The sequence below is a fragment of the Myxocyprinus asiaticus genome, chromosome 24 (assembly GCF_019703515.2).
Source record: "Myxocyprinus asiaticus isolate MX2 ecotype Aquarium Trade chromosome 24, UBuf_Myxa_2, whole genome shotgun sequence".
Lineage (NCBI taxonomy): Eukaryota > Metazoa > Chordata > Actinopteri > Cypriniformes > Catostomidae > Myxocyprinus > Myxocyprinus asiaticus.
In genome coordinates this window covers 16,914,584-16,931,829 of record NC_059367.1, presented here as the reverse complement: position 1 = coordinate 16,931,829, position 17,246 = coordinate 16,914,584, and the positions used below count along the sequence as shown (strand labels likewise).

The 17,246-nt window shown below is 38.0% G+C and overlaps 2 protein-coding genes across 2 annotated transcripts in view; both read right to left on the bottom strand.

The window, feature by feature from the left end:
- LOC127415374 (forkhead-associated domain-containing protein 1-like) overlaps window positions 1-11,490 on the bottom strand; it is a 43,499-nt gene extending 32,009 nt beyond the window's left edge. The window contains exons 1-17 of the mRNA XM_051654094.1: window positions 11,395-11,490; window positions 11,015-11,221; window positions 10,534-10,693; window positions 9,894-9,979; window positions 8,713-8,943; window positions 6,653-6,776; window positions 6,307-6,437; window positions 6,083-6,151; window positions 5,809-5,916; window positions 5,654-5,722; window positions 5,141-5,293; window positions 4,779-4,974; window positions 3,123-3,193; window positions 2,845-2,943; window positions 2,489-2,578; window positions 1,928-2,279; window positions 1,272-1,365 (exon numbers count right to left, since the gene is read on the bottom strand). Of these exons, the coding sequence (XP_051510054.1) occupies window positions 1,272-1,365; window positions 1,928-2,279; window positions 2,489-2,578; window positions 2,845-2,943; window positions 3,123-3,193; window positions 4,779-4,974; window positions 5,141-5,293; window positions 5,654-5,722; window positions 5,809-5,916; window positions 6,083-6,151; window positions 6,307-6,437; window positions 6,653-6,776; window positions 8,713-8,943; window positions 9,894-9,979; window positions 10,534-10,693; window positions 11,015-11,221; window positions 11,395-11,490 (2,336 nt within the window). The remainder of the gene's footprint in view (window positions 1-1,271; window positions 1,366-1,927; window positions 2,280-2,488; window positions 2,579-2,844; window positions 2,944-3,122; window positions 3,194-4,778; window positions 4,975-5,140; window positions 5,294-5,653; window positions 5,723-5,808; window positions 5,917-6,082; window positions 6,152-6,306; window positions 6,438-6,652; window positions 6,777-8,712; window positions 8,944-9,893; window positions 9,980-10,533; window positions 10,694-11,014; window positions 11,222-11,394) is intronic.
- A 2,260-nt stretch (window positions 11,491-13,750) lies between these two features.
- Window positions 13,751-16,448, bottom strand: ela2 (elastase 2). Its single transcript, XM_051652897.1, has 8 exons — window positions 16,370-16,448; window positions 16,073-16,161; window positions 15,627-15,724; window positions 15,345-15,467; window positions 15,104-15,240; window positions 14,736-14,881; window positions 14,068-14,220; window positions 13,751-13,921 (listed from the first exon to the last, which is right to left on the bottom strand). Exons 1-8 carry the CDS (start codon window positions 16,404-16,406, stop codon window positions 13,904-13,906), a joined length of 801 nt encoding a protein of 266 aa, XP_051508857.1. The 5' UTR covers window positions 16,407-16,448; the 3' UTR covers window positions 13,751-13,903.
- Window positions 16,449-17,246: the final 798 nt, after the last annotated feature.

Genomic DNA, 17,246 nt, shown 5'->3' with positions numbered 1-17,246 from the left:
CAATTGAACACTACATTTATTTTTAATTTCTTGTTCATGTCGTCTTAGACTTATACTGACACCTAGTGGCCTGGGGCTGGTGGCACCATTAAAGTTAGGTAGAACGTAACTCTACATATAAACTAAATATTTACAGAAGCCTCCGACCAGGAGTAACAGATGGATGACATCAATAAGCTCATGTTTTGGTTGACAGGCTTCAGTCCTTTTGACATATATGATGATGTTGCATAACACGCGTTTAAATTTACAGGAGAAAACATTATGTAAAAAACGTACTTCTTCAGCATGAAACCGATCTAACAGTGCACTTTCCTGTGTATGCCACCAGGTGTCAAGTTTCAGCATACGAAATAGATATTAAAATGAATAAATGTCTATTTTTCCAGCCTGTTGTATTACTACTTATTCATTTATTGCCCCTTATTCATTTTATATACAGTTATTGAATATTGTTATTTACATAGGCTAAATATACCATTAATTAAATCTTGTTTCATTACGTACTGTATTTCAATGGGGATATAATTTATTACAGCTGACAAACAACGTTATGTGAGCAAACAAGATTTGAACATCAACCATAACAAGATCAAACTGAAATTCACTGCTTTTTAACACTTCTCTGTACAATTTTGAAGGCTGCTTATAGGATAATTCCAGGTAAACGTCATATTATGCGACTATGCATTACTTTACAGAGTTTACGACATACTAGTTAAGTCTTGCCTTAAGAACAGGTGGTGCAACCAAATTAAGCACTGACTTATTTACAAACTAACTAGTAGTTACTAAGCCCTTAGTGTGAACTTTACGTCTCAACTTAAGTGAGAACTTACGCACAGCTGGTGTAACCCTGCCCTGGATGCAGCATCATTCAAATGCAATAGTTTTCAGTTACTGATGCCAATGTAAAAATACACAATTCACAGTCAGCCATCATTACTTTAATCAATGAGTGAAAATGTCAAATAACAGGACAGTTACTGAGATTAAGCAAGTAGTATTTGGCTGGTCATGTGAATCTAACATGGTAGCCCCCATGTGCAGACCCCCTCCATGTAGAATAAAGCAGCTTTTATAAGGTTACTGATATGACTGGAGTCTTCATTTTAATGTGAGCGGTCATGTTTTCCTACATATGTTTCAAAATTACAATTCATTTCTTAAGGAGTACAGCTTTTTTAATGAAGAAAAAATTACTTAGTGCACCTTTAAATGAGTAATTATGAGCAATGTGGCGTCAGGTCTTCAGGGGAGCTGTATTTTACCTGAGGGATGTTATGGTCTTTTCCAGTCCTTGTTCTTTTTCTGATGTGTAAGATGTGTAGTTGCTTTCAAATTCCTCCACTCGCCTCAGCGCTTCTGTGCAACAAGTTCAACAAGGGCAAACATTAGCAATGAGCAAAGAAAAAAATACAGTATGTTGGACTGTAAGACACATAAACTGCTGTTTCTCGAGTTGCTTTCAGTAAAATACCAGGTTGTCTGATACACTGCCTTCTATGGGTAAAACATGGAACTGCAGCTTGTCAAAATTATTTCTGTGAGAATGAGGAAATGTTGTCACCGCGCTCTCCCAGAAAGTTCAGGTGCCAAGGCCAAACATTTAAATCAAAAAAATAAGAGTCATAAGAGTTATTTATTCTTTTATATCAGGGGAATTCCCCTGATGTAAATAAGAGTTATTTATTCTTTTACATCAGGGTCTTCCTTTATTTTTGTGAGAATGAGGAAAAATTTAAAGGTGAAGGGTGTAATTTTTTCCATGTTAAAATACTTTCGCCTATTTTAGCTTAATATGCAGAGACATCAAAAGTAATTTGTTGGTAGTTAATAATAATGTTTGCAATACTAATCATGCAGAAATATAAAAGCAGAAAATGAAGAAATTCTCATTGTACTACAAATGAGAGTCTGTTCTCACCCTTGAGCTGTTCCTTTAATGAGTCTCTCTCCTCTTCCATCTCTCTCCATCTTTCCTGACTCTGCTGGGCTTTGTTTATTCGTGTTTCCATGGCAACGATGGTGAATGCATGCTGTCGCACCTGCTCCCTGTATTCCTCCACCTCCACTCGGTGTCTCTCTCTCTCCTCTTCAGCTCCTCTCTGAAGGGCCTTCACCTCTTTCTCCTCATACTCCATCATCTCTTTCCTCTCATCCTCTCTGTGCTGTAATTCATGCAGCTGTTCTTTCAGCTCTACCTCTTGTACCTTGGCTTTTTCTATACTGGTTTGCCACTCAGCCTTGCGTGTCTCCATCTCTCTGCGCAAGGAATCCTGGGAAGGCAACAGTGTCAATAATGACAAATTATTGCACAATGAAAATACAAGAAAGTGTCTGAATGGTACACTAAAAAAACTCAGAAACCAGATTCAGGTAACAAATGCTCCTCCAAACACTATGTGAAGGGAGTTTAGGAGAATAACATTTTAATTTCAGCAGCTTCAGGGGACAAATTAAATTACATTCATTTGTTTTAACTCGCCTCTGTTTGTTGAACTGAGTGTAGATCAGCCTTCACCTCCTCCAGCTGCCTCATCAGTGTGTTTTTCAAGACACTCTGTGACTCTGCAGCCTGCAGCATTAACAGGTTTAAAAAATATCATTTTAATTCTGTCATATCTGGTACTGAATTCTGCTCAGGAAATTAATTTAATCAGTTTGGAGTCCATTGGCAGAAACACTGTCATGGATATCTGAATTTCTCTTGGTACTAGGATGAGTTTGGTTTATAATTACAAAAACTGAAAAAGTTGAATGACAGTCTAAATGAGACCATCCCCTCATGAGGTCTGGAGTGAAATTTGACTGCCTGTGATTTTGTGAGACAGGAAGCAGCACCTGTAGCCTCTCCGTCTCCAGCAGCTTCTGCATAGACTCCAGTCTGCTGTGAAGATCTCTGCTCTGCATCTCTCTGTCTTGAAGCCTTTGTATCTCTGACTTTAGTACAGGAAAGAAAGACAGTGAAATCCAAATGTCACAACACATCTCATGCAGTAAAGTTAAGTTTCTTGAGAATCGTGGAATTACTTTTTTTATGAAATTGCATTCATTTGTATCCATTTGGTAGATGTCTTAATTTGATTTTGAAACATTTGTGAAATGCTTTGTTGCTATACCTTTAGATTCCTGAGCTCAGATAGGTTGTCCTTGTGCTCCTGGCACAAAATCTGTAAGGCAGCTGACACTCCTGGAGACAAATAAATGCATTAGTTTATCAAACTTTTTTTCTGCTTTTCGGAAAGTTTTCCTCACTAATTAAATAAAAACGATAAAAATATGTTTTTATATGTTATCATTAATGAAAGCAATAGCTAGAGCTAACAATAAACTATGTTTTAACAGCATTTACTTAATGCAAAATTATTATTATTATAAACTTTCATCAAGAAATCCAAGATCTTCTCAAAGCAATGCAACAAAGAAAATAATGCATAAGTAAAAAAAACAAAAAAAACACTTCTTGCAGAAAATATCCAAAATTATGTAGACATTTCTTGCAGAAAATAAATATTCAATAAATATAAACACTTCTTGCAAAAAACAAACAATGAAAAAAACTAAACAAATATTAATTTGCGTGCTTCACTTGAGGTGGTAAAACAAATTGCTTGTATTTGAAGGTATCATGTGAAACAGTTTGCAGATTACGTTGTTATGCTCTGCGTTGGCTTTTGTGAACCTAAACCACAGATGTCGCACCTGTTTTAATAACAAGCTCCTCTTAATTTTCTTGACTTGTTTAGGAGTCGTCTTGTTCTGTGGAGATGTTTATCATGATTTTCCTGGGTCAAAAATGATTTAGAAGTGCCAGTGACCCCACTCTGCGCTCTCATGTAAATACCGGGAAGCCAACTGGACTCGTGCGCACTTTCGTGCTCCAGAGATAGCGGGCACAACACACATATGAAACACATGCACGTGTCAGATGAGAAGCATATTAAGCACATAAGAAGTGCCTAACGTGAGATGAATGTCATGGAATTTGCTTAGGTGGCTGCCAAAAAAATGTTTATGTCATGAAAACCCTGTCCACGTTTCCTAAATTCTGTCAGTCTCACATGAAGCCCTTTCCACTGATAGATACACACATGGATATTTACATTTCGCAATATACATGATATAGAGAAATCTCTATCGATTGACACTTTATATCATCTCCACGATATATATCGTCATATCGTCCAGCCCTACGTGGTATGATTGTTGGTGCCAGATGGGATGGTTTGAGTATTTCTGTAAATGCTGATCTCCTGGGATTTTCACGCACAACAGTCTCTAGAGTCTACTCAGAATGGTTCCAAAAACAAAAAACATCCAGTGAGCGGCAGTTATGTGGACGGAAATGCCTTGTTGATGAAAGAGGTCAATGGAGAATGGCCAGACTGGTTTGAGCTAACAGAAGGGCTACGGTAACTCAGATAACCACTCTGTACAATTGTAGTGAGCAGAATAGTATCTCAGAATGCACAACACTTCAAACTTTGAGGCGGATGGGCTACAAAAGTAAAAGGCCATAGTGTGCCTAATAAAATGCTCAGTGAGTGTAGAACCTAACTGTAAAGTGTTACCCCCCAACTGCTTTGTAAAATCTTTTAAAACATCCATGAGCATGACTAAAATGGTTTATTTCTCTTGGAAGTGCGCTGAATTTCAAAATAATTTCAAAACTTAATTTTCATAATACTATATAGTGAATTCAATATAAGCACTTCAATTTTCAAGTCAAGTCTAGTCCTTTGGGATCCCTCTGGTATTTTTCATCTTTCTCTTACCTCCAGTATTTACTGACACATCTACCCCTGCTGACTGAAGCCTCTGAACAGTTGTATGCTGTAGTACATGCAGGAGGTTAAGTATTGAGAGCGAATGCTCCTGAACCCAGCTGAGCGCAGGACTCAAACTCATGCCCTGCAGCGCAGATATTTCCATTTGCACTGCATCTGCCATGCATGCATTTTGTAAACGACTCTGCATACAAATGCAAAGAAACATTATTTAACTGTAGAAAATGTTTTGCACTGATGTAACTCAAACATATAACATTACAGATTACAATGTCATTTTCCAATGGTATATTTGCTTGATCTACAAAGCATAATTAATGCTTTATTTTAACAGTACCGTCAACTCATACCTGACATTCCTCTAGTCTGGCTCTGAATTTCTGGGTCTCTTCTGACATTTTACTCTGTCTCTCACTTTCCTCTTTGAGTTTCTTTTCAAACTCATGCGCTTTGGTTTTGTACATCTCCATCTGTTCCATTAGCTCTGATAAACAGTCCAACACCTTGAAAAAAAACAAAACATAAAAAAAACATCTACTTACAACAGATCAAGCAAGTCTTCAAGAATGGAATATAACTGGAAATAACTCTGCGGAAAAAAAGGCCAAAGATGGTTTGCTGGTCTCCCAGCCTGGACAAGCTGGTTTGCAAGTTTTAAGAGGGGTTTTGGGTATTAGTCAGTTCATCAAACTGGGAGACTAGCTTTCTGACAACTTAATCCAGCTGAACAGCATCTTGGCTAAACTGGGAGACCAGCTAGACCAGCAAACCAGCTTATGTTGGTTTACATTTTTCTCCAGCAGGGAAGTACCTCAACCACTGACATCAACCCTACGATATATCACCAGTGATATATGCCTTACCTGTTGGTCTGATTCTTTGTCAGAGTTCAGATGTGCAGCCTTGATGACCTGCTTACGAAAACTGTCAAACTTCAAAGAAATTCAAAAACATCAGAGTAATGGGTACCAGAACAGATGCCATACCAAGTTGTTGTTCCTGTCTGTAGCTCACTCACCCATGACTGTGTCTGTTTGAGTTCTGCTTGGACTCTATGTTCTCTCTGCTGTGTCTGCTGGTGGAGCTGCTTCAGTCTGTCCACCTCTGAGAGCAGAGAGGCCAGTTCCTACAGTATAATAAACACATGGAGAACAGAGTCATGATGGGCACAGTGGCCTAATGGAGCTGGGGAATGTGGGTTCAAGTCCCACCTGGTTCGTAGTGTATAAGAAAATCTGTTTACATGACTGTGCAAACATCAGGGTTAAGTGAGTGAGTATAAAAGTGCTCACTTTCTTGAGGGATTCTACATTGCTTTGCCTGGCAAGAAGCTCATCTTGATGCTTCTGGGTCTCTTTCAACTTTAAAAAAACAGTATCAAAGAGAGAAACTGTTATCTTTTTGTGAGTATGAATAAAGCAGACCTGCTTTAAACAGTGAAACAGTGTCATACAAACACAAGCACCGATCTACAGAGCTACACTAAGTGGCTGTGGAAGAAGAGGGATGCTAGAACCTTGTCCGCCAAGTTTGTGAGCTTGGCATCTTTGTGTCTCACATCTTGTCTGAGCTTGTCCACCTCAGCAGCTAGTTTAAGAGCCTGTTTCTCTCGAGCAGTTAGATCTCTCTGCAAACTGCTAACCAATGCTGGATCAGAAATAGAAATAAAACAAAGTGTTACAAAAAGTACTGTAATACAGTAATTAAAATTATCCTGTACAGACACAATTTTAAAAATTACGTAAAACTGGCATACATTAAAGGCAGTAAATTTTGCATTAAAATGTTTTGCCGAATAAAATATGACCCAAACATTTCTTGATCGTTTTTGTGAGATTTACACATATATATCATCCTCATACCTGTAGATGAGTTATTTTCATTTCTCAGTTTATCCAGCTGTTCTGAGAGACTGCTGATCTTCAGGTCTTTCTTTGACACAGCCTGTCCAAGCATCTCTCCAGAACACCTCTGAAGCTCCAGCATCTATAACATAGTTAACCCATTAAGCTCTGAGGTTGTTTTCAAAGATTTTCTGTTTCAGTGATATGACAAAGTAATCAAAAGTAATAGCATTACAAAAATAATTTATCCTAGTGTCCAAAAATATCTCGAAGTGTCCAAAAGCCTCTCCAAACAAATAATACATAATTGTACATAAGAAATAATTACACATGCAAACACAACAATGATTAAAAGTTTGCATAGCATGCAGACATGAATTTAGTAATGAGATTTCACAGAATGAGTTTCACTCTGTGCAATTTGAGTAATCACTGTGTCTGTGTCATGTACTTGGCGCCATCTACTGGTGGCACCAGTCATCAGTCACATGTCCCTCTGTCCAAATATGGATGACTTTGATCTGAGCCAATCTGAGCCAATCCGATAGGTTTAGAGTTCCATGATGCTACATCATTTCATATGATGTCATCTCATCCAGGAAAGCTAACATGTTTTCAGCCAGATTGCAAGATGCCAGATAGCCAGATGCTGTGTGCACTGTGCAAATTGTGCTTCGTGTCAAATATCTAAAGACCATGCATCCGATTACCTTGTGTGTGGGCTCGTTTGAAAGATAATGGCCTCCTCCAAGTAATGGTATGAAAACGCAACATATGAGAAACACCTATCACATGGTGATCACATGGGGCACATGGTGAATTGAGCGTGGTTGCTGCGGTGGATGGCGTGAAGCCTCCACACGCGCTATGTCTCCGTGGCAACGCACTCAACAAGCCACGTGATAAGATGCGCGGGTTGACTGTCTCAGACACGGAGGCAACTGGGATTCGTCCTCCGCCACCCGGACTGAGGCGAATCACTATGCGACCACGAGGACTTAGAGCGCATTGGGAATTGGGCATTCCAAATTGGGAGAAAAAGGGGAAAACCCCCCCCCCAAAAACAGACATACAGTTTACTTAGCTATTCCTCGCTATATTTTTGTCTGTGAGTAAAACGAATTTGCTGGTTGTATTCTACTCATTGAGAGCTTTCCAACAACATATGACCCATAACTATTTGATGAGTTTGATAATTTTGCTGATTACAATAATATGTACTGTGCAAAATTATTAATAAATTATCAAAATGGAACACTGATTTGTCTGCCATTTTCAAAGCACTTTTTTCAGTTTTGGTCATAATGCCTACATGCATTGTAAATTAGAGCTTCTAAGCCTTCAAACGATACCTATTTTGTGTTGGTCAAGACTGTAGTTATTCATATTTTGCTAAAAGGCCCATCCGAGCTAAAAGGATAAAGGGCAGTACAGTATATATAATGTATATATACAAAGTGACAGCAATATAATAATTAAATAGCACATTAAACTAATTTGTTAATATGTATTGTATCTGGGTTAAAAAAAAAAAAAAAAGACTTTCCCTAGTGAAGAAAGCACAAATAGTATTAAATAAATAAATAAATTATACAACATATAATGGTGTATTTTAGCCCAGTGGCCTAATGGATAAGGCATTAGCTTCTGGAACTGGGAATTGTGGGTTCAAGTCCCATATGTGTCATCCCTTAAATAATATGTGTTTATGTCTGCATCTCAAGTGTGACACAAAATGAAGTTCCTGCTATCACAGTCTTGTTTTCCAGCAGAAATATGCCTCTTAATCCCAGATTTACTTTCTATTTTAGTGCACTATGAATTCTGTTGTATAAAAACTCTCTGTTACATTACATGAAAAAGATGCTTGTATTTGGTTGCAGAACACTAGCATAAGAAGAGGTATTCCTCTACAGTATTTACACACCATCTCTTTCAGCAATGACCCAGGTGGGACGTGAACACACACAATTCCTAGCTTCAGGGACCTTACCCAGTCACAGAACACAGAATTATACAGATAGACAGATAGGCAGAACAAAAACAAAGAAACCTAAGCAGAATCTGATATAACATACCTGAACTTTTAGCTGTTGTATCTGATCTTTTTTCTCTTTGATGTCACTCTCCAGGCAGCGGAGTCTGTGCTTGACCTCTGGATCAGCCTGCTTGCTCTGAGACAGCTGGAGCTTGAGAGCTGACACTTCCTCCTTAAGGGCCATGATCACATCATCTTTCCTCTGGGACTCATTCTCAAGGCACACAGGCACATGATCAAGTCCCTCTCCCGGCCAATGCAACCACAACTCCTGACAGAAAAAATGGTAAAACTTTACAATAAAGTTGTATTTGTTAACATTAGTTAAAGATGCTATATGTAAGATTGACAACAAGCGTTTGAAATGGGTACTGCCGTCCAAATTCAAAATATTGGAGAGTTGTCTGCCCCGCCCCAGACTCGGAGCTCATGCGGGTTGCCAGAATGAGCAAAAATGTCTCCAATATTTATCCTTGTTTTACTACGCCTCTGGTCATGGTGCTTTTTAGACAGATGGCGAGGCTTTTTAGGTCAGGTGGAATCTGTTATCTCTGATCAAGTTCGTTTGCTGGCTTCCATGGCTGCAGCACGCAGTGATGTTTGCCTGCAAACTTTGTCAAATCTGGCAACCCGGTGGTGTCGAAATACTATTGGTGAGTGGGCAGTGGCCAGGATCACACAGGCCAAAACATAAACAGAAATTCCAGCCCGGAATGGAATTGTCAAAGTAGAACATACTGGCTGTAGCGTTGTTATTGGAGAAGCCAGTACTTCAACTTAGCATGTTTCCTAATTTTCTAATGACATATTATGGTCATTTTATAATTTAGTACAGTAAAAATATTACATATAGCACCTTTAACAACATTTGTTAACATGAACTAACAATTAAGAATACTTTTACAGCACTTATTAATCTTGGTTAATGTTATGAACTAACATGAACTAACAATGAACAATTGTGTTTTCATAAATTAACATTAACCAAGATTAATAAATGCTGTAAAAATATATTGTTCATTGTTAGTTTATGATACCTAATGCATTAACTAATGATAACAAGTACAACCTTATTGTACAATTTTACTGAAATAATACAGTTGGAAGATTAACACTAGCAGTCTTATGGCCTTATAATGTCCATATAATGTTTTATGTCCATATAAAAGTCCCACAAAGGGAGGCTAGAGGGAAGTATTTAAAACAGGATACGGCACTCACCCTTTTCAGTGGCAAGAATTGGATGCTTTGAGAATTATGAGGTAGAGTCTTACTACATCCTCTTCCTGTGTTACCACTCCAGCTCCCTGCAGTCAAGTCAAGATATTAATTGTCATTTGCGCAGGGTAACAGGTTATACTGTACCATTAAATTTTTACTTTGTGTGTCCACCTGACGTTTAGCAATTAACATATAATAGGAAAATATAGTAGAAATTATAAATTAGATATTTATAAATTAAATATTAGGGACTTAAAGCGGAAAGAAAAAAGTAGAATAAACAAGAAATGTCAAATATATAACTAAATATATAGAGAGTTGTTTATTCTAACTAAGTTAGTATGGTATTTGGATACTGCAAAAATTTGTGCAAATATTATGCTAATATGCAATATATGCCTAGTATAAAGCAAAGTAAAAAGCTGTAAAAAGACACAATCAACATTCCACATTTAAAATAATGGCAATTATAGCTTGGACTCATCTGATTTTCATTTTCATTTTCATTGTCTCAATCTCAAATGCTGGTTTACAAATTAAAATAAACCAAATATTCTTTTGGGATCATGATTTAAAAATGAAGTAATTTAACTAACAAAAATATAAACACAAAATAATTTGTGCTGACAATAATTGTTACCTGGTCTGTTTGACTGGGTCCTGCTTTCAGGTGTAATGTGACACCGTTTGGACCCGGCGCTCATGGGGCGAGGTCTGGTGGGAGGGTGGGGTGTAACAGAGGGAGTCCGAGCCCGTACCCAGGCCTGGGGAGTGGGAGACTGCGCAGCGAGAAGAGGAAACTGGTTGTGGAGTGAGACGAAAATTTTTAAATTAGTGAGATGGTTTTCACATTAAAGCAGCAAAACATAAGCACCAGAAATTGGTTACAAAGGAGAATTTGCAAAATAATGGTTCTTTATGTGAGGATGAAAAAAGAATATTTAAATTCCCCCCAAAAAATGATTGAGTTTGCACATTGCAGGTCTAATTTCTTTGATGAGAATCAACAATTATAATACCCGTACATTTGAATTTGAACTTCACAAGTCAATACAAAGTACTATTCAAATGTGAAATACATGTAATCACATGCCTATGTTCAATCATATCATAAATATTACTGGTTTCTCGCTGTCAATGGAGAGCTCATAGGTTGATCCTCCGTAGCCAAAGTGAAGCTGGTCTCCCGGAAAGAGACGCACAGTGGCATTGTGTATGCGACAGTCATTGACGTAAGTGCCATGGGCAGAGTTCAGGTCCCGGATAATGTAGCAGCTCTCCGCTTCACACCAGTCAATAGTGGCATGACACTCTTCCACCCCACCATTCTGAGTAGAAGAGAATAGACAGACGGAGAGTGCTCTCCAGCCAAAGAGACAATATCCCACAGTGACATGTCCATCAAGAGTCAATACATGTCATATCAGATCATATCTCTGATTAAAGAGTATAATCACTAAATAATTAAAAGTCAAATTAATATGTTAGTGAAGTAACATACCTGAAGACAGAGATCAGAGTCCTTGTGTCTTCCTATAGAAGTGCTTTTAGGCTGGAGTTTAAATACCCAGTTTAATGTTTTGAGGTAGCCCCTCATTTCAGCCTATTGGGAAAATTAATTGACTACTACAGTAATGATATGGTTCAAGACAGAAACACGTCATTTTAATAGTTGAATAATACATGTAGTACATGTACTTTAATGAACTGACTGCAGCCTAAACCTGAAGTGCACAGAAAAACTTTGTTGACTTGCTGAATGTCTCCATTTTAAAATCTTTGATTACTTGCGTACAAAGATGTACAAAGCACCAGCAATTTAAAAGATTGATTTTAACGATCAAAGATTGTCTTGTCAGCTCACCAGTTTCAGTTTTCGTCTGCATTTGTCCAAACTCTGTGTACTACCGGGCCGCTTGTGGTCATGTTGCTATCACCACCTGCATGTACTGTGCAGTAGGTTGTGTATGAGTGCCATGGTAACGTTATGGCCCGTGGAGCCCCGCCTTCAACACCGAGTCCATTTAATCTTCCGCCGGGAAAGGAGCAACAGTTCGGGACGCAGTGGTCCTTGACGGTTGCCAAAAAACAAAACAAAAACGAATTGACATAATTTAATTACACACACACACATACACACACGTGTGTGTGTGTGTGTGTGTGTGTGTGTGTGTGTGTCTCCAGGTATTCTCCAGGTATTCCCTAAAGATAGTAAAACCTGATATTTTTGACGTTGTGGGGACAATCAGTCGGTCCCTATGAGAAAAACAGCTTATAAGACCAAGACAGTCAAAATGCAAAGACTCTGTCAAATGACAGTGTACTCTGAAAGTGTGATAGTTACCCACTATGTAATACTGTCCAATTGCTAACATTGTATATGTAAGCAGCTGAATAGTATTGATGTCAAAAAGTCATGGCACACACTATAATTTCAACAAAACATTTATTCAAACATTTCTCATCATTGTATGTACATACTTTACAGCCAACCAAAAATACGTAAAGAAAGCTTGTACAGAAAAAAATATATACAACAGCAAAATTCAGGAACTACAATATGTGCAAGAAAAAAGAAAATATGCTGCAAGTTCATCAACCTCATGTGTCCTCTCTGTCTGGCCGCAACATTTCATCTACATCACACCTGATATCCTCCCTTGCAATGCACCTTCCATCTCCATGCAGAAAATAACTCCTCAGTGGGATTTAGGAATGGGGAGTATGGTGGGAGAAACTCAATCAAAAAACGTGGGTGGGTAACAAACCATTCTCTGACTGTATTTGAACGATGGAAATTTACGTTGTCCCAAACTATAACATACGTTGGCAAGTCATTTCTTACCAACCCCCTCTCATTCACAGGAATGAGATCCCTGTAAAGAGTTTCCAGGAAATTGAGGAGATGTTGTGTGTTATAGGGCCCAGTGATGGGAATGTGGCTGAGCCACATTATGGCAGCACACATTGTAATGTTTCCTCCATGCAGGCCTGTCACATCAACAGTGGCTCAGTGACCAATAATATTATGGCCATTTGTGATTTTTTTTGAGCTTCAAAGTTCTGGACACCATTCACTTGCATTGACAGAGCAAAGATATTCTTCTAAAAATCTTGGTTTGTGTTCAGTAGAAGAAAGAAGAAAGTCATGCACATCTGGAATGGCATGAAAGTGAAAATATAATGTGAGAATTTTCATTTTTGAGTGAACTATCCCTTTAAATGTGTGTGTGTGTGTGTGTGTGTGTGTGTGTGTGTGTGTGTGTGTGTGTGTGTGTGTGTGTGTGTGTGGGCAGGTTTAAGTGGTTTATGAGGACTTTTTTTTAAGTCACAAACTGGGTATTATGCTATAAATGTGGTTTGTGAGGACATTTCTAGTGTCCCCATAATTCAAATCGCTTAAAAAAACATACTAAATGATGTTTTATTGAAAATGTAAAAATTCAGAAAGTTTTTTGTGAGGGTTAGGTTTAGGGGTAGGGTTAGGGGATAGAACCTATAGTTCGTACAGTATATAAATCAATATGTCTATGGAGAGTCCTCATAATGATAGCTGCACCAACATGTGTGTGTGTGTGTGTTGTGTGTGTGTGTGTGTGTGTGTGTGTGTGTGTGTGTGTGTGTGTGTGTTTAATATGCCTCATTCTTTACCTATTAAATCCAACCATTTGAAAAGTAGGCCACCTATTCCGTCCATGTCCATGCCTATTTTAAATCTGGAGTAATTCTGTCTCTAGATGCACTTACTGCTCAACATGTATTCAAAACAAGAAATATCTTAATTAGATATTTTATTGAAATAAAATAATAATCATCATTATGCCATTGATAATAAGAACAACAACAACAAGAAAACATGAGAAAATAATGCTTGTTTATTTATTTATGCCCAAGAGTTTTGAACTTGTTTAACTGATTACAATATGTTTCATGTTTATACGTTTTATGTTTGTTGTTGTTTTTACAGTATTGTTGTTTATGATGTTGATTTTGATTGTGTCTCCCACAATTTAGTTAGAGGTCATCACCTGAAAAAAATAAGAGGCAAGATTAAAAACTTAATCTAAACATGTCAATATAAAATGTAATACATTATAAAAATGTAAATATCTTATGCTTTCGGGAAAAGCCAAAAATTGAGTAACAGTTATGTAAAGTGTGGCCTCCAACTCACTCCGTTGATCCAGGAAATGTAGCCAGAGACACGGGTGAAGACAGAGGGTTTCTTGGGGTAGTTGCAGCCCAAGCTGGAGCCAAAGCTCACAATACCGTGAACATCCCAGGTGCCATCACTTCTCTGGCAGTTCAGAGGGCCACCAGAGTCACCCTGCACCAGTGAGTAATGCATTATAATCGATTCTTCACAAATTCATTACATAATACAGTACATTGCCAGTTAAAAGTTTGGACATACTTAATTTTTGTTTGTCATGATCTTGAAAAACTTTTTGAAAACATTATTTAAATATAATTTAAATACACCTACTAAAAATAGGTGGCCCCTTAAGAAGTTGGTTAAGAGAATGCCCAGAGTGTGCAGAGCTGTTATCTAGGCAAAGGGTGGCTACTTTGTAGAAGCTAATATACAAGGTAGTTTTGATTTGTTTAACATTTTTTGGTCACTACATAATTCCCATACTTCCATGTGTTATTTCATAGTTTTTATGACTTTACTATTATTTACTATTATATGTGGAAAACTGTACAAATAAAGAATAAGAAGGTGGGTCCATACTGTTGACTGGGAATGTACATCTGTTCCATCTGTTCTATACTAGGACAAAATTTGAGAAGGTTTATCAGAGATAGCCCTGAAAAATATCAAATGAGCATCAAACCTACATTGCAGCTGGACACCACTCCATCTCCACCGGCACACACCATGAGATTGGTAACCAGGGAGCCCCACCAGTCAGACCTAGTGCAGGTTGGTTGATCCACAACAGGGAGCAGGGCCTGCTGCAGGATATCAGCAATGGGACCATTGGCTGGGGAGAGAGAGACAAAACGGGGAGTGTCCGTTGAGACTGGAAGTCTTTTTCATTCTTTAAAGTTTCTGGTTGTTTCCAGGTTTAAATTAGATTTTCAATCCCAAATTTTCAACGTGGACTCAGACTTTTGAATCCCACTGTACAGTGTCTTGTTGTAATACACCACAGATGCTATGTTTATATAACACTCATAAGTCTTAGTAGAAGAAAGACACCTACTCCAGAGGCGTCCCCAGCCAGTGACATAGCAGGGGAAGTTGTTGGGCATGATGGCACCGTCATCAGGCAGACAAGCAGGCGAGATGGTGTCTGAGAACTTCACTGGAGTCTCCAGCTTGATCAGGGCAATGTCATTGCTGAGGAACACACATTCACAAAACAGGTTAGGCTTCTGTTCCCCAACAAAATACTTGGGCTGGTTGGAAAAAAATAAGGAAAGGAGAATAAGATAAGAACCGACCGGATGTTATAGGAATCCCATTTCTCATGCACAATAATCTTGGCAGGAGCGATGGCGATGGAGCCAGCCTCGCTGGCGAGTGGCAGGTTGTGCTTGCCCAGGTAGACTCTGTAAGTACGGCTGCTGCTCAGCAAAAGCACAAAAGACATGGTTTCAGTCCATCTTACAATACAAGTCAGCTCATATGAAAACTATTATTGCACTCTTGCTCTCCCAATGAAAGAAATTCAGCATTATGTTTCAATTCATAATGCCTATTTTTGACATGAAGAGCAACTATACCCAATGCAGTGAGCAGCAGTCATCACCCACTCCTTGGAGATCAAGGTTCCACCACAGGTGTGGTAGAAGCTGGAGCCACTCTTGTACTGGAGAGATGCCTGAAATATGGAAGTACAAAGCAAAAAGAGGTGAAGAGTGTTGAACTGTCCTCACTTGGTATGAGCATTCCAGCAGATACTTGGAGCTAATTCCAAGTAATTTAGTGAAATATCAGTATGCATAAAAATGGGAAGTTGTTGTGGATGCGCAAGTTTCTAGTTAAAAATGTATTATGAGGCTATGGAAGATGTTAAGTCATAGAAGGAGCCATTGGAATTAGTGGATTAGCACTAATGTAGTCAAAATGATTTCATAATATCCAGAATTAGAATATATGACTTTGTTTAAAATTATTAATTGATGACAGAGCATTTAAGAATTAGATTAGCGAACAGTATTCATAGTACCTGCCATGGCCAGCTGTGTGGTTTAACATCACTTCCACCCACCACCCTTGAGAGGAGAGGATCGTAGGTGGGTCGCCCACAGCCGTAAGCTGTTTCAGGATAAAACGCATGCATAAACACAAATAAAGATTTAATTGGCTGCAGTTATGTATTATGTGATTAATTAATTTGTAACATTTTCACCATAAATATTTTTAGAAGGCTTTTTTGTTTAACAGATAAACGTTAAACAAAAAAGAATCAAAAGTACAACATATTTTTTTTTCTTTTTAAAGTAGAAACAAAAAGTCGTCTTACCACCAGCAATGAGCAAAGCCAAGATCACAAGTTTCATGATGCCTGATTGTAATGGCTAAAGGCGAGCACCCATCATTTATATTACTCACTTAGACCCCAGCACTACAGACCAGTATCAACTGATGAAGCAATGCACTATCAGTATCATTTAACCTTGCAGATAAACACCCCCAAAATATCAAAGTTATCTTAACGGTACTATTTACAGTATGCAGTCTGTGAAACACACAGATGACGACCTGAATAGTAACACCCTGTGCAAATAAATACATAAAAAATAAATTTTATTGCACATTTGATGTTTATTGGGAGTGTTTTTATATGTTTTTAGTAGAGTGTTCTGAGGAAGACTTGAATTTTTGGGGATTTATTTATACGATTTTGTGACAAACTCTATAATTATGTAATCTGTCAAGTCAAGATTTGCATGCATGAAGTATACATATTGTTGGTGCAAATTAAAATAAAAACAATAAAATGGCGATCCTGCAATAAAACAAAATGTGAGAACACGACAAACCACGACAAGTTGCAGTTTTTCCCAATCGCTTTGGCTAATTTTTTGAAACAGACTTATCATTCTCTAAACTGTAAGTGCAATTGTCACAACTATTTTATGGGACATCACAACTCTATTGCATGTCTGCAAAATGTAGTAACTCACGCAAAACATTTCACTCATGCTTCAAATCCTTGTTATTGTGTCAGTAAATTGGCCAATGCCACCAAAATTAAAAGTGTTTGTGTCATCATGTGAGCCGTACTGGTCAAAATGTTTAGATGTTTTTTTTCACCATGGCAGTCAAACCTGGAAATGTTTGTTATATACAAATTTCATTTATGTTCTACTATTTTGTTGACACTGACTGCTTATTGT

Coding starts and splice junctions, on each gene's coding strand:
- ela2 (XM_051652897.1), bottom strand. CDS start 16,406: ATGAAACTTGTGATCTTGGCTTTGCTCATTGCTGGTG. Junction 15,725..16,072: donor CACACAGCTGGCCATGGCAG/GTACTATGAATA, acceptor TCCATATTTCAG/GCATCTCTCCAGTACAAGAG. Junction 14,882..15,103: donor TGGCTGGGGACGCCTCTGGA/GTAGGTGTCTTT, acceptor CTCTCTCCCCAG/CCAATGGTCCCATTGCTGAT.